This window comes from Callithrix jacchus, chromosome 8 (genome assembly GCF_049354715.1).
Source record: "Callithrix jacchus isolate 240 chromosome 8, calJac240_pri, whole genome shotgun sequence".
Lineage (NCBI taxonomy): Eukaryota > Metazoa > Chordata > Mammalia > Primates > Cebidae > Callithrix > Callithrix jacchus.
This window is the reverse complement of record NC_133509.1, coordinates 123579243-123596616: the sequence shown is the minus strand read 5'-3', so window position 1 is coordinate 123596616 and position 17374 is coordinate 123579243. Positions and strand designations below refer to the sequence as shown.

General features: G+C 35.1%; 1 protein-coding gene across 30 annotated transcripts in view; it reads left to right on the top strand.

Moving 5' to 3' along the window:
• Positions 1-17374, top strand: part of EML5 (EMAP like 5) — a 203847-nt gene that overhangs the window by 68527 nt on the left and 117946 nt on the right. For all 30 annotated transcript variants that reach the window (XR_013521448.1, XR_013521449.1, XR_013521447.1 and 27 more), the window contains 2 exons: positions 8099-8355; positions 10736-10948. Coding sequence is in view for 12 of the 30 variants with exons in the window: in XM_035261240.3 (XP_035117131.1) it covers positions 8099-8355; positions 10736-10948 (470 nt within the window). In the remaining 18 variants the exon portion in view is untranslated. The remainder of the gene's footprint in view (positions 1-8098; positions 8356-10735; positions 10949-17374) is intronic.

Here is a 17374-nt window from a genome sequence, read left to right as displayed (position 1 = left end):
TGGTTTTCTGTTTTTGTGTCAGTTTGCGGAGAATGATGATTTCTAGAGGCATTCATGCCTCTGTCATGATGAATGAACTCATCATTTTTTATGGTTGCATAGTATTCCATGGTGTATGTGTGCCACATTTTCCTTGTCCAGTCTATCATAGATGGGCATTTGGGTTGATTCCAGGTCTTTGCTATTGTAAACAGTGCCGCATTGAACATATGTGTGAATATGTTTTTATAATAGAAAGATTTTTAATCTTTTGGGTATATACCCAGTAATGGGATTGCTGGGTCGAATGGAATTTCAATTTCTAGATCCTTGAGGAGTCACCACCATTATGTCTTCCATAATGGTTGAACTAATTTACACTCCCACCAACAGTGTAAAAGTGTTCCTATTTTTCCACGTCCTCTCTAGCATCTGTTGTCTCCAGATTTTTGAATGATTGCCATTCTAACTGATGTGAGATGGTATCTCAATATGGTTTTCATTTGCATTTCTCTAATGTCCAGTGATAATGAGCATTTTTTCATATGTTTATTGGCCTCATATGTGTCTTCTTTTGAAAACTGTCTGTTCATATCCTTCGCCCACTTTTCAGTGAGTTTGTTTTTTTCTTGCATATCTGCTTTAGTTCTTTATAGATTCTGGATATTAGCCCTTTGTCAGATGGGTACATTGCAAAAATTTTTTCCCATTCTGTTGGTTGCCGATTTCGTCTAATGATTGTAAAACAGCTTCTTAAACAGAGATGAAAGACTATGAGACCTCCCTGTTGGGCTATCCATACTATTAAAATTTGGGCACTGATTTGATCATTGATTCTAGAATCTCTCTAACTCTCATCATATAAACTTAAACATCTGTTATTTTTCTCATTGGTTGTTTAATTTCTTTGGAGGTTGCTCTTCAGTTTTGCAAGTTATAAATCATAAATAGAAACACCCGGTCATTACTTATGAATGATAATATTCATTATCAGCTTCATTTTTTCTTCTCTGTGAGAACTGAAAGTATTGGAAGTACTGGAATTGGAGAGCTCACTTACAGAGGTTTTACAAGAATTTAAGATGCATGTAAAACATCTAAGAATTCCTATCATATAGCTCATATGCATTCAAAAATAGTGATTTTTTTTTTTTAGTTATACATTTACTTGCCCTTTCAGTCATTGAATGCAGTAGACTGGATGAAAAGTTTTTATTCCTAATAAGACTGTATTTTAGCACCTGAATCCAACATTGCTAATAGTACTGAAAGGGTTATTCTGATTATTAACTGCCTTTGTAGGTGAAGCACAAAATTCCAGCTCACAAAATGGTATTCTTAATCCATGTAAATTTACCTGGTCACTATTCTTCTTGATTTGCTTTGTATTCTCCACATGGTAAGCAGGGTTTATTACTAAGCATAACATATTAAAGTACCCACACCAAGAGTGGGGGTTATGTTATAGTTTGAAAAAAATAGAATAACTTAGAATCTCACATAATAATTCTTATATTAGTATATAAGGTGGTGTGTTCGGGTAAAGCCACAATATCTTCTTAAAACATACCCTTTCTTCATAATAAAAACTGTTAACAATTTAAAAATTATTTCATAACCAGTCTGCCTTTTTAAAAGTTTATTTTTGTGCCCCCTGCTCAGTTTCATTAAGGCATAATTGACAAAAACTGTATATATTTATGATGTACAACATGAGACTGGTTATACATATACTTTGTGAAATGATTACATCAAGCTAGTTAACATATCCATCACCTCACATACTTACCACTTTTGGGGGTGAGAACATTTAGATGTGTCTTAGCAATTTTCAACTATATCATACAGTATTAACTCTAATCACCATGCTGTACAGTATGTCTTCAGAACTTATTCACTCATTCTGACTGAAACTTTTTACTGTTTGTCCAACATTTCCCCATTTCCCACCTGTCCTTATTAACCACAAATCTACTCTCTGCTATGTTTGACTTTTTTAGATTCCACATATAAGCGAGATCATGGAGTATCTGTCTTTCTCTGCCTGGTTTATTTTACCTAGCATAATGTACACCAGGATCATCCATGTTGTAGCAAATGACAGGATGTTTTTCCTTTTCTAAAATTATTTTTTGAAATTTTTATTGAGACTGGACCTTACTGTTACCCAGGCTTGTCTCAAACTCCTGGCCTCAAGCAGTCCTCCTGCCTCAGCTTCCCAAAGTGCTGGGATTATAGGCATGAGCCACTATGCCCAGTTGATTTTCTTCCTTTTTTAAGAATGAATGGTATATCTATTTCTTCATTCATACATTGATGGAGTCTTAGGTGGCTTGAGGGAAGGGGTGACATGAGTAATGTAAAACCGTCCTTCCCTCCTTCTTCCAATATGTCTTTTCTTATTGCTGTGTTACAGACAGATTGTGTCATCTCTCACCTGGTTTTCTTAGCTCTTATGACGGTATTTTTTTATTTTAATATTTTTTTAAAGTTCCAAGGTACATATGCAGAATGTGTAGGTTTGTTACATAAGTGAACATGTGCTATGGTGGTTTGCTGCACCTGTCAAGCCATCACCTAGTTATTAACCCATTTATGCCGGCAATTGCAAATTTTTTTAATGAAAAATCAGACCTTGGCAATGGGCTTGAGCAGTAGAATATAAATAACTCCCACAAGCTTAGTGTTCCAGTATTGGAACACTAGGCATACATGGGTTGAGCTCAGCATGCATTAGCTGTTTTTCCTAATGCTCTCCCTCCCCTACCCCACCTCCTGAAAGGCCTCAGTGTGTGTTGTTTCCCTCCCTATGCCCATATGTTCTCATTGTTAGCTCCCACTTATAAGTGAGAAAATGGGATGTTTGGTGTTTTTTTTATTCCTGCATTAGTTTGCTAAGGATAATGGCTTCCTGCTCCATCCATGTCCCGGCAAAGGACATGATCTCATTTCTTTTTATGGCTGCATAGTCTTCCATGCTGTATATGTACCTCATTTTCTTTATCTAGTCTATCATTGATGGGCATTTGAGTTGATTCAATGTCTTCGTTATTGGGAGTAATGCTGCAATGAACATTACACATGCATGTATCTTTGTAATAGAATGATTTATATTTCTTTGTGTATATACCCAGTAATGGGATTGCTAGGACAAATGGTGTTTCTGGTTCTAGATCTTTGAGGGATTGCTGCACCATCTTCCACAGTGGTTGAACTAATTCACATTCCCACCAACAGTGTAAAAGTGTTCCTATTTCTCCTCAGCCTCACCAGCATCTGTTGTTTCCTGGCTTTTTAATAATTGTCGTTCTGACTGACATGAGATGGTATCTCAATGTGGTTTTGATTTGCATTTCTCTAATGATCAGTGATGTTGAGCTTTTTTTCATATGTTTGTTGGCTGCGTAAATGTCATCTTTTGAGAAGTGTCTGCTCATGTCCGTTGCCCACTTTTTAATTCGGTGGTTTTTTTCTTGTAAATTTGTTTAAGCTCCTTGTTGATTCTGGATATTAGACCTCTGTCAGATGGGTAGATTGCAAAGCAAAACATTTTTCCCACTCTTTAGGTTGCCTCTTCACCCTCATGAGAGTTTCTTTTATTGCACAGAAGCTCTTTAGTTTAATTAGATCCCATTTGTCAGTTTTCACTTTTGTTGCTAATAGTAGTGATTTCATCATGAAATCTTTGCCCATGCCTATGTCCTGAATGGTATTGCCTAGAATTTCTTCTAGGGCTTTTATAATTTTGGGTGTTAAGTGTTTAATCCATCTTGAGTTAATTTTTGTATAACATGTAAGGAACATGTAAGCCTTTGTATAAGGCTAGCCATTATCTTCTTATCCTAGCTTAAGGGGTCCAGTTTCAGTTTTCTGCATATGGCTAGCCAGTTTTCCCACCACCATTTATTGAATAGGAGATCCTTTCCCCATCGCTTCTTTTTGTCAGGTTTGTTGAAGATCAGGTGGTTGTAGATGTGTGGTCTTATTTCTGAGTTCTCTATTCTGTTCCGTTGGTCTATGTATCTGTTTTGTACCAGAGCCATGCTGTTTTGGTTACAGTAGCCTTGTAGTATAGTTTGAGGTCCCGTAGCGTGATCCCTCTAGCCTTGTTCTTTTAGTTTAGGCTATACGGGCTCTTTTTTTGGTTCTATATGAATTCTTCAGTAATTTTTTTTTCCAATTCTTTGAAGAATGTCAGTGGTAGTTTAATGGGAATAGTACTGAATCTATAAATTACTTTGGGCAGCATGGCCATTTTCACAATATTGATTCTTCCTATCCAGGAGCATGGAATATTTTTATTTTTTTGTGTCCTCTTTTATTTCCTTGAGCAGTGATTTGTAGTTCTCCTTAAAAAGATCCTTCAGTTCCCTTATTAGCTGTATCCTAGGTATTTTATTCTCTTTGTAGCAATTGTGAATAGGAATTCATTCATGATTGGCTTTCTCCTTGCCTGTTGTTGGTGTATAGGAATGGTTGTGACTTTTACACATTGATTTTGTATCCTGAGATTTTGCTGAAGTTGCTTATCAGCTTAAGAAGCTTTTGGTCTGAGACAATGGAGTTTTCTAGATATACGATCATGTCATCTGCGAACAAAGACAATCTGAATTCCTCTCTGCTTATTCGAATATGCTTTATTTCTTTATCTTGCCTGATGGTCCTGGCCAGAGCTTCAATACTGTGTTGAATAGGAGTGGTGAGGAGAGGACATCTTTGTCTTGTGTCAGTTTTCAAGGGGAATGTTTCCAGCTTTTGCACGTTCACTATGATATTGGCTGTGGGTTTGTCATAAACAGCTTATTATTTTGAGGTATGTTCCTTCAATACCTTGTTCACTGAGAATTTTTAACATGAAGGGATGCTGAATTTTACCAAAGGCCTTTTCTGCATCTATTGAGATGATCATAGGTCTTTGTCTTTAGATCTATTTATTTAGATCTAAATAAATAGTAAACGTGATGAATTAACATTTACTAATTTGCATTTGTTGATCCAGCCTTGCATCTCTGGGATGAAGTCCACTTGATCATGGTGGATAATCTTTTTGATGTGCTGCCGGATCCAGTTTGCCAATATTTTATTGAGGATTTTTGTATTGCTATTTATCAGGGATACTGGTCTGAAATTTTTTGTTGCCTCTCTGCCAGGTTTTGGTATCAAGATGATGTTGGCCTCATAAAATGAGTTAGGGAGGAGTCCCTTCTTTTCAATTGTTAGAATACTTTCAGAAGAAAGTGTATCTGCTCCCCTTTGTATTTCTAGTAGAATTCAGCTGTAAATTCATCTGGTCCTGAGCTTTCTTTTGTTGGTAGGCTATTGATTACTGTCTCAATTTTATAACTTGTTATTGGTCTATTGAGGGATTCAACTTCTTCTGGTTCAGTCTTTGGAGGGTGTATGTGTCCAGGAATTTACCCATTTCTTTTAGATTTTCTATTTTATATGCATAGAGGGCCTAATGAAAGGTGCCATTGTCCATATTCCTGGGCAAGCCAAAAACCTAGGCATTATCCTCGATACCTCTTTCTCCTGAACCAACTGTCTGTAATCCATCACCACCACCTCCTGCTGATTTTGCTTTCCTAATGAATTTTCTAGGAAGATGTTAATTGAGGTTTGTGAATAAGATTAGAATTATATTTTTAACCTGTAGTATGTATTACATCCTGTCATAGTATGGAATATAATACTACATTGTATTTTAAAGAAGCTCACTTTTTTCTGAAGTCTGAGAAACCATCATCTGCAGTAACCTTGTAATTGGTCTTGATCCTATTACTATGCTCCTTTAATTTGTTATTTACCTTGGAACCAAATTAGTGGTGTGACTGGTAAGTCTTATCCAAGCTTAACCTCACCAATTAAGGCTGAAAATCTTAACAAGACATGTGAGGCACCCCATTCATGATTTTCCCCCAACGTCTCTCAACATACTGAGTTCATACCCAAAGCCCCCTTGCTTATGTTCATTTAACTACAGTGTACACAAGCTGAACTTGAATACTTTCTCTTGCCTTCAACTTTTTCACATACTGTTCTCTCTGCTGTAATATGGGTCCTTTACCTCTACTTCCTGTCTTCTGCTGATCTAAATCTCATTCATTCCTCAGAATAAAATGTAGACATCATAGCTATCTACTCCACTTCCTTTGATAGGTCTCTCCAGAATCCCTCAGCTAGAAATTATTCTTCTATTGTATGCTATGATCAGCTCTATACCTTTGTGATATGTTATGAACGGTTCATGTATGAGGATTTCCAGGCTTTTGCCTCGCTCTGCTTCTTAAAAAAAACCATAGTGATCATATATTAGTCTCCTAGAAGACTTAATTCAGAATGTTTTAAATAAATTAACAAATTTTCATCTAATAGTAGTCATCTTTCCTTAAATTTGTCAGAGAAACTCTTCATGTGAGAGAGTAGTTATATAATTCATTATATAGACGTAGCAATATTATTCATATTATAAAAACAGTCAACTAGAATCTCTGTTCTCTCTCTCTCTCTCTCTCTCTCTCTGTGTGTGTGTGTGTGTGTGTGTGTGTGTGTGTGTGTGTGTATGGGCAGGGGGCATGTTAACAGAAAATGCTCCCAATTAATAAGAGAAGAATGGCTTATGTCCATGTTATCTTGGACATAAGCCATTCTTCTCTTATTAATTGGGAGGAATTAAGTCTCTAGAAAAAAAATGCTGTAAAAAATACTAGAATACTTCAGAATAATTTTCCAGAAGTATTTTAATAAAGGTCATGAAGAAGATTATAAAATTTTAAATAAAGGAGGCATAAAAAGTAAAAGCTGCCAAATAGTGCCTTAGACTTTTCTTAAAAATCTTGTTCCATCTAGGGAAGACGGATGGATGGATGAATGGATATGGAGCAAAGGGCAATAAAGTATGTGGATTTAACGTTAACGTGAAGGAGTCACTGGGAAATGCAGAGGCAGAGGCAAAAGTGATGTTGACTAGGGAAACTTAAAAGTACAGAAGCTTCAAATAATACAATCATTGATTTATCTTAGGGCTCCTTTTTCTATTTTTATTTCTAACACTACATTGGTTAGGGTAATCACTAAGTACTGTAACAGGCCCACAGCTGTATGGTAACTCAAATACAACTGAAGATTAATTCTCTCACATGTAACAGAAGTCAATGAAGGCAAAATTTATGTGAAGAAAAGTCTCTGACACTGACTAGAAATAAGAATTTTAACTTCTTCCTACTTTTTCTCCTTCCCTTTGCTTCTCTTATTCCCGCCCACAAATTTCACAACTTCTGAAACTCAGCAGTGTTTTACTATGTATTTATCCATTTTTTGGCTGTTACTAATATCTGTATTTTTTTTTGGATACTCAATAAGAAGTCATCGTTGAAAAAAAGTTCCATTTCACTGGTCAATATGGTCCCTAAGGGAGGAATGTGTGTTCTATTTTAAAAGGTCAAAAAAATTAGCCAGGCATGGTGACACATACCTGTAATCCCAGCTACTCAGGGTGCTGAGGCATGAGGTTGAACCTGGGAGACTGAGATTGCACTGAGCCAAGATTGTGCCACTGCACTCCAGCCTGGGCAACACAGCAAGACTCTGCCTCAAGAAAAAAAAAAAAGTCAAAGAGGTTGAAATAAAAATGACTAGTGGTAGCTATATAAAGATATATATTTAAATGTATTACTGAAGTAGTATAGATAATTTCATTCTTTCTTATTTTCTGAATGTAATTTTGCACATCTAGCTCCTTACAAAAAAATTGTTTGAAAAATGTAGTGTTTAAATTAAACATTTTTCATACACTCCATAAAGAACTTCTTTTAGCATAAAAATCTGTTACTTTCTTTATTCTTTATTAATTCCAGAAATTTAGTATGGATCTCTAAAGTACTTAAAGTAATTTAGAAACTGAAATTCAGCATTTTCATGTACTTCTGGCATATATTGTTTCCATGTATTTCTGTTCAGCAACGTGTTGTTCCTGAGCTAATACTACTTGTGTTATTTAGGTTTATTTTATAGTTTATAAGCACTTGATACAGCTTCACAGTCATTTTAGACATGTTTGAAACTGAATTAATTCTGTTGTGACTTCTGTTCATATAGTCTCATTTTTTCTTTTTAACAGAGATATGACGGAAGTTGTACATATTAAAGATAGGAAGGAGGCAATTCATGAGTTAAAATATTCACCAGATGGAACTTACCTTGCTGTTGGATGCAATGACAGCTCAGTTGATATTTATGGAGTTGCTCAGCGTTATAAAAAAGTTGGCGAGTGTTTGGGATCCCTTAGTTTCATCACTCATCTGGACTGGTCCTCAGACAGTAGATATTTACAGACAAATGATGGAAATGGGAAAAGACTTTTTTATAGAATGCCAGGTAACAATTTCTAGCAAATTACAGATTTGTAGTGCCTATATAATACTTTAGACTTTTACTAGAAGCAGAGTGTAAGTTACGTTTGATCATAGGAAATCAAAGAAGATCTGAGCTAATATTTGAAGCATTGTAGACTTTTCTATAAGCCTGCTTTATTTTATTGAAATTCTTTTGTTTTTTCCCTTCAACTTTATTGAGGTATAATTGACATTAAAAATTGTATACACTGAAAATACACAATGTAATGTTTTGATATATACACTGTGAAATGATTTCCACAATCAAGCTAAATGATGTTTCTGTCACTTCACATAGTTACCATTTTGTGTGTGTGCGTGCTGAGAACATTTAAGTTCCACTCTCTTAGCAAATTTCAGGTGTATCATACAGTAACAGTACGATTAACCATAGTCAACATTGCTGTACATTCGATCTTCTGAATTTATTCATCCTATACAACTGAAGCTTATATCTCTTTATATCCACCCCGACCCAGCCCCCACAGTCCTCTGCCTCTCCCAGTCCCTGGCAACTACTACTATAAATCCTTTGGTTCTTAAAACTCTTTTGCCTGGAGGATCTAAAACAGTTTCACTTTTTATTGAATTCCATACCATGAGCATAGTGTATGGTAAAGTACTACTGTATCTTAGAGAGTCAAAATGCCACTTTTGTGGGTAGAACTAATTAAGTGACTACAATTACTGGAAATGTGAGACCAATAAATTATTTGTTTTTGGTGATTATCTCAAACTTTGCAGGCTGGGCATGGTGGCTCACGCCTGTAATCCCAACACTTTGGGAGGCCACAGTGGACTGACAGCTTGAGCCTAGGAGTTTGAGACTAGCCTGGGAAACATGAACAAAAACCATCTTTGCCAAAAAACACAAAAACTAGCTGGGTGTGATGGTACGCACCTGTAGTCTCAGTTATTCAAGATGTTGGGATAGGAGGGTCACTTGAGCCTGGGAGGATGACGCTGCAGTGAGCCATTATGTTGCCACTTGCATTCCAGGCTATGCGACAGAGCAAGAGCCTGTCTCAAAAAAAAAAAACTTTGCAAATATTAATAATATAACTAACAAACTAACTTTGAAAAACAGAGTTTCAAAGATTTTAAAAGAGGAATAGGCTGTGTTCAGTGGCTCATGCCTGTAAACCCAACATTTTGGGAGGTTAAAGTGGGAGGATCTTGTGAGCCCAGGAGTTTGAGAACAGCCAGGGCAACAGGTTGAGATCACATGTCTACCAAAAAGAAAAAAAAAAAGAGCAGGCTGTTATGTCCTGCACCTACAGTGGGAGGATCATTGGAACTCGGGAGTTCAAGGCTGCAGGGAGCCAAGATCATGCCAGTGTACTCCAGCCTCGGTGGAAAAGGAAGACACTGATTCTAACTAAACAAATAGGTAAATAAATTAGCAAGTGAGCATCAAAATACTACCTCTTAGTAATTTTATTTTTATTTTTATTTTTTGAGATGGAGTTTTGCTCTGTCACCCAGGCTGGAGTGTAGTGGCATGGCTAAGCTCATGCAGCCTCTGCCTCTAAGGTTCAAGTGATTCTCCTGCCTCAGCCTCCTGAGTGGCTGAGATTACAGGTGCCCAACACCATGCCCAGCTAATTTTTATATTTTTAGTAGAGACAACGCTTCACCATGTTGGCCAGTCTGGTCTCTAACTGCTGACCTTCAGTGATCTGCCTGTCTCAGCCTCCCAAAGTGCTGGGACTACGGTGTGAACCACTGTACCTGGCCGCCGCATAATACTTTATTTATTGTGGTGCTTAGTGAATTTATCACTATCTTCCAAGAACTTATTATATAAAATGGGCTGCACAATTCAATTAATGCATTTCCCCAAAAGTTTTTCATTAACAGTCTATATGTAATGAAGATTGACTGGGTCCTAAAGTCTTCTTACCTAACATAAATATATTGCCCCACACTCATCCTTTCTTCTTGGTGTTTTCCAGTTCTCTCGTTTTTCTCAACTATGTATCTTAGACTTCTTTTTTAATACCTAATTTGCCACTTTCTCGTGGCTTTTACCTTTTTTAAGTAACTTACCCTGTTATCACTAATCGGTATCATTTTAAAAATAGGATTCAGTTTTTTTCTCCATATAAGTGAACCTGCTAAGCTAATCATTCAAGGCAATGTGTGTGTCTGAATCAGTGTAATTTTAGTAGTAGCTTTTAAAAAAAATCCTTGCATTTAGTTTTCTTTTCTGTTAACCCAAATTTACCTACCTATATGTATTTTCCTCTAAGTGGGGTGGGAAATACTTTAAATTTTAGAATTTACTATGTTATCAGTACAGTTTAGGCTTGAGAAAATCAAATGAAATAACTTCTTAAATTAAGACTCTGATTTATTTTTAGGAGGAAAAGAGGTGACAAGTACAGAAGAAATAAAAGGTGTTCATTGGGCTTCATGGACATGTGTTTCAGGCCTTGAAGTAAATGGAATTTGGCCCAAGTATTCAGATATCAACGATATAAATTCAGTAGATGGAAATTATGTTGGCCAAGTTTTAGTTACAGCTGATGACTATGGAATTATAAAATTATTCCGATATCCATGTTTAAGAAAAGGTACTTTTTCTTTCAAAATATTATTAAGTGACCTTTCTCTCACAAAAGACTTTTATATTTTTGCAGAAAATTAGTCTCGAGATAAATGAAAGGATTTTGCATTTTTTAAATGTACACTGATTGATGAAGGGTTTTATTTTGCTAATTCAAAAATTAATGTCATATGTTGCATTTATTTTGATCATGAAGTTTTATTAGAAAATTCTTTTTGAATTCGTATGTTGTTATGAATGCACTGTATCTCTTTTAAAAAAATTTTTTCATTTCCTGAATTCCTTCATATACTCAGACTATATACAATGATGGTTGTTTTTGTTTTGAGATAAAGTCTTGCTCTGTTGCCCAGGCTGGAGTACACTGCAGCCTCCGCCTTCTGAGTTCCAGCAATTCTCCTGCCTCAGCCTCCTGGGTAGCTGGGATCACAGACATATGCCACCACACCCAGCTAATTTTTGTATTTTCAGTAGAGACAGGGTTTCACCATGTTGGCCAGACTGTGTCTCAAACTCCTGACCTCAGGTGATATGCCTGCCTTGGCCTTCCAAAGTACTAGGATTATAGGTATGAGCTAGGGTCTGATATAGTTTAACTTTGTGTCCCCAGCCAAATCTCATTTTGATTTGTAATCCTCAGGTGTTAAGGGAGAAACCTGGTGGGAAGTGATTGGCTTATGGGCAGTTTCCCCTATGCTGCTGTTGTGATAGTGAATCAATTCTCACAAAATCCAATGGTTTTATAAATTGTAGTTTTTCCTGTGATCTCACATACTTCTCCTTCCTGCCACCCTGTGAAGAAGGTGCCTTGCTTTCCTTTCCCCTTATGACATGATTATAAGTTTCGTGAGGCCTCCCCAACCATGCTGAACTGTGAGTCAATTAAACCTCTTTCTTTATAAATTACTCAGTCTTGGGCAGTTCCTTAAAGCAGCATGAAAACGAACTAATACAGGGTCTTATCATTTTGTTATTTTCTACATGTTTTATATATCATCTCTTTCTCTTGGATCTCTTCTAAAATGATAGGAATCATTCTGTTCATAGACCTGGGATGATTAAATAAAATGCTCTATTAGGCATCATTTATTTATTCCATGCCTATTTCATAAAGTATTTGAGTCAGCTTATAACAAGTCCATATGTACTAAAGAAATTATACAAATAGACAATCAGTATCGGGGAAGTAGAAATAGAAGTACCATATTCAAACTAGATAAAATGACAGCAGTCAAACATCAAATTTGATTCTGAGCTTCGTGGAAGCCAAAAATAAAGCAGGGTATAAAATAGTTTCATTACATATTTTAAAAAAACAAAGGCATACTTACTTCTCCAGCAAATCAAAGTTTCTTTGAAAATTTTCAAAGAACTTTCCGGTGGTGTGGGACTTTATACTAGGTATGGTGAATGTGTATTTTTAGAGCATCAACACCTATAGCGGTTGCAGTAGTGATTTTTACCTGGCTTGTTGATACAAGCCATTGGGCAAACATTAAAAGTGCAGCTTAGTAAAGGTGATTTGGGGAATAGCTAAAGTAGTTTGATTCAAATATATAATCTACTGATATCAAACTTAAGGGCTCGATTTTTCCAGAAGCCCAGGCTGGTATTTCTGTTGTGCTCCTAAGGTACAGTGATGAATTTAAGGTCTTGCCAGCTTGCCGTGTTGTTGATTCCTGCCTTTGAGGAGATGTCAGCTTCCTAGGTACGTGTGAAAATATTTTACTAAGTATGTTAATAAAGGTGTGTTAGTCCGTTTTCACACTGCTACAGAGAACTTCCTGGACTGGATAATTTATTTTTTTTAAATGAGGTTTATTTAATTGACTTACAGTTCCTTATGGCTGGGGAGGCCCTCAGGAAATGTATAGTCATGGCAGAAGGGGAGGATGAAGCAAGGTACATCTTACATGGCAGCAGGAGAGACAGTGGGAGCAGTGGGGGAACTGCCAAACACTTTTATACCATCAGATCTCATGAGAACTCACTCATTATCACGAGAAAAACATGAGGGAAACTGCCCTTATGATTCAGTCACCTCCCTCCAAGTCCCTCCTTTAACATGTGGGGATTACAATTTGAGATGAGATTTGGGTGGGGACACAGAGCCAAACCATATCAAAAGGCTGGCTAAATTTCTAGCAATTAAAGTACTCTATTTTTGAGTCCCACCACATAGCCAGAACATGCAAGTCACCATGCACAACAAATTTTAAGATGATACTTGCCTGGTTATAGTGTGAGATTCAGTAAGAGTCATGATGATCTTACTTTAGACATTCCTCCTACTTATTGTTTCACATACTGACCTCTATGCAAAAAGAGAAATGCTTTAATCTTCTGAGTTTTCTTAGTCAAGTGAATAGTATTTATTATTGTTATAATTTGCAAGATATTTCATTTATAATATGTATAGTAGTTCTTTGAACTGCTTTGTGAATATTTTACCAAAGCCTAGTTAGTCTTATCTAAGAGATTATACACTCCTTCCAGGACAGAAGTATAAATTGTTTTTCTTTTTTTTTTTCCCCTTTTGTTAGTAATGCATTTTCTAGTAAGGATGATTTTTATTTTTAGGCACTTGTGAGTCAACTTGAGATTGTGGCTAGATAAGTGGGAAAGACAGAATATGACTACTGTGTTTTTAATGGATTAATATAAGTATTTTAGATTTTATGTTTTGCTTGGGCCAAAAAAGATTATGTATTTATTGAATTCATGTAATTATATACTTTGAAGTTTGCAATATTACTAGAAAAATTCTCTTTTTAGATTAATTATTAAGTTGCATTGCTAGTCCAAGTTAAGGTTAGAAAAATGTAGCTGATGTATTAGTATGTTTTAGGTATCCACTCAGGTAATATTCATTAGGTGACTTCTTAGAAGTGTAGCATTTACAAAATGTGGATTTTAAATAATAGAAGTAGTTTACATTATAAAATCATTGTAATTGAAACAAAAAAATATGAAGTTAGCTCAAAGAGAGAATGATGATGAGCCATATGTACCCTACATTTACTGCACTTTAATTTCAGCCCAAAGCATTCCACCTTCTCTATATATTTTTCTTCATTATCATTCTCTTTTTTTCTAGTTTCACCTGCTCTTGACCATAATCTCTCTGAAAGAATCCAGTACTCTTCCCAGGCAGCAGCATAGGGGCTGTGGTAGAGGGTGAGTAGGTCAGGATTGGGGAGAATAGAGAGGGCAGGATTAGTTTAGTCTGTCCCCTTCATCAGTGTTAATAATGGCCAAGACCCTCTCTGTACTTCTTGTTGACAAATGAAAATTTATATTTGGAGAAAGTATTTAGATTGTAGGAAATTCATAGGGAAAACAATATCTAACAAAATATCTAATAAAAAATTATAACAGAGACTGATTTAGTGCTGTCTTCCGTTTTGTTGCATGTAGCTTTAATGCCTTTTTTCCACTGCTGCAAAATATTATATTGTAAATATATGCTGCAATTTATGCATTTATTCCCCTGTCATTGGACATTTGTGTCATTTATAATCTTTTGATATTAAATGCAAATTTCTCAAAGGAGTGAAATATTTAACAGTGAAATTTCTGGATCATGGAGAATGAACTTTATGAGAAAATTATTTTCCAAAATGGTAATACAATTTTACAAAGCCAGTTGATTCAGCACTTGATATTGCTATGCTGTCTAATTTTTGCAAATTCAGTTAGTGTAAATGATGTCACATTGAGGTCTTAATTTTCATTTTTCTGACTATGAATGAGGTTAACCATCTTTTAAAATATGTTTTGGTCTTCTGAGTTTTCTCCTTTGTCAAACATAGGTTCATATCTCCTATTTTTCTATTGGGTTATTTATTTTATTGATCTGTAAGAGTTACTTTATATACTCAAATGATACAAATGCTTTGTAATTTTTATAGTTTGCAGTTGTCTTTTCCCCGTTTGTGGGTTGCCTTTTTATTTTCTTAATGATGTGTTTTCTTGGCTAGTTCTTAATTTCAATGTAGTCCAGTCTGTTTCTTTTCCTATAGGTAGTGAAGTTTTATATATTAAGAAATTCTTACTTTTACTAGTGTCAGATATTTTCATATATTTATATATTCCCATGTCTATAAGATTAATATCATTAAAACGTGGTTAAATGGAAAAAATATTCTGTCATATTGCTACAATGTATTCAAAATATTTAGTTTATATCAGCTTTGTGTGAAAATACACATTAAACACATTAGAAAAGGAATGGAGCCATTGAAACACAAATACTTAAGTATATTTCTTTATCCTTACCAAGAATTTTCATCGTCTTTTAGGAAAGCTTCTGTGATCATTATAGCTTGCTTTGATAAATCTTTTCTCTGAGATATTCATCCTCGTTGATGACTGTTTAGGCCTTAACTATTCTTATTATTTAATCATTTTATCATAGTTTTCATAATTAACAGGTACCTTGTAAGCATATAATCCCATTTATATTTAAAAATGAGGAAATGGAGTCCAAAAGAGGTTTAGTGGAATGCTCAAACTTCTGGCTATTAAATGGTCAAACCAATGCTCAAGCCACTAGTCTCTTGATTTCAATTCTTATATTCTTTAAGCTACATCAAATTTTTGCCCTCTTCTGTGCATTATAGGGGTTGGAATCATGTTCATGGCCTTTTAGTTTCCTTCGCTACTCTTTCTTCCATTACAATTTAGCATTCCAACTCAAACATCCAGGCAGAGCAAAGGGAAATTTAATCTTTCCTTTTACTTTCTTTTTCCCTTTCTTCAAATATCTAATGAGTTTTTGCTATATACCAGGCACCAGGGATATATATTAAACAAAATATCACTGCTATCTTCAAGGAGCTTATAGTTTTATTGGAGTTAACACATAAATAGACTATTGCATTTCAGTGTTATATAAGTATAATCACAAGGGGTAATCAGAGAATTCTGGAAGCATGTAACTTGGTCTTGGTGAGTCAGGGTCCCTTCATGAAAGATGTGATATCTAAGTGTGCTTTTAAGATATACATTTATCAGAATAAGTTATTAAAAATTAAATTGGTTATTAAAAATTATTAATACAGTCCCATTGACTAAAAATAACTGGTTTCCCTTAGACTTATTTTACAACTTTCTTGTTTAGTTGCCTTGGTTTATCCAAGAGGGTCTTTGAAAAGTCTCAAAAGTTTGGAAGGGATTTACAGGATTATTTGTACCTCTCTCTCTGTCACTCAGCATAGGCAGAGTAGATGCTCAGATAATTCTTTTTAATTTGCCCTAACATGACAAATTAGCACATCTTAGAACTTGGAATTTTATTTGTTAGAATTTCTGGCTTTAACTTTTAAGACACTCTGGTGTCTAGGAGTGCTTAAGGGTTGCATCAAAGGAAGTAGTAGTCAAAGCTCCCTCAACAGGCAAGTAATGCATTCCTCTATAAGAGCCCTTACCTTATAGGGCTTTGCTGAGTTGAACTACAGAAAGTTAAATTAGTGACTTAGATTAAGCTACATTAAAAATTTATTCCTAAAATAACAGTATTACTATGAAGCAGCAGTAAATTGTAACTTTAGATGACCTTTGATTGTATTTTATGCTTTAATTATGATAGTTATCCCTAAATTCAGGACTAAGATGAAAGTTTTTCTCCAGAATTTCATTGATGGGGCCTTGGCATCCTGATATACAAGATATACAATTCTTCTATAACTTAATATAAAATGTTTAAAACAATGTCAAAATGAAGCTAAGCATTGTTGTGTCCTGTGTACTTTAACAAGAATATGTATATATTGCCACATACCAGGAGAAGGAGGAGATAGAAAATATATTTTTAAAATATTTTCTTGTCATGTGCAGTGGCTCATGCCTGTAATTTCCAACACTTTGGGAGTCTAAGGCAGGAGGATTTCTTGAGCCCAGGAGTTTGAGACCAGCCTGGGCAACATGGCAAGACCCTGTCTCTATCATAAAAAAATAAGTAAAATATATCCCTATTATCACACAGATTTTTAATAAAATTAACCACAAAGTTAAATGATTCCTTTATAGTTGGGGGGATTGGGTGTATACCACCTTAGCCAAATGATACAGCTTAACATCTCTAATGATAGAACTGATCATATCCCCTGAAATGACATATCCAAAAGGATACAACATTGCTCATGCCTAAAACATGCCACCTGAATCTAATCATGAGAAAGCATTAGACAAAACCCAAATTGAAAGATATTTTTAAAAGTATCTGGATTTTTAAAATGATTATAAAGGACATTTTTAGAACAATGGACATATTTGACTTTGATTAATATGATGTATTACATTGATTGACTTTTTATGTTGAACCAAACTTGTATTCCTGACATAAATCTCATTTGATTATGTTGTATAATCCTTTTTATATGTTGCTGAATTCAATTTGCTATTATTTTGTTGATGACTTAAATGTTCAAAG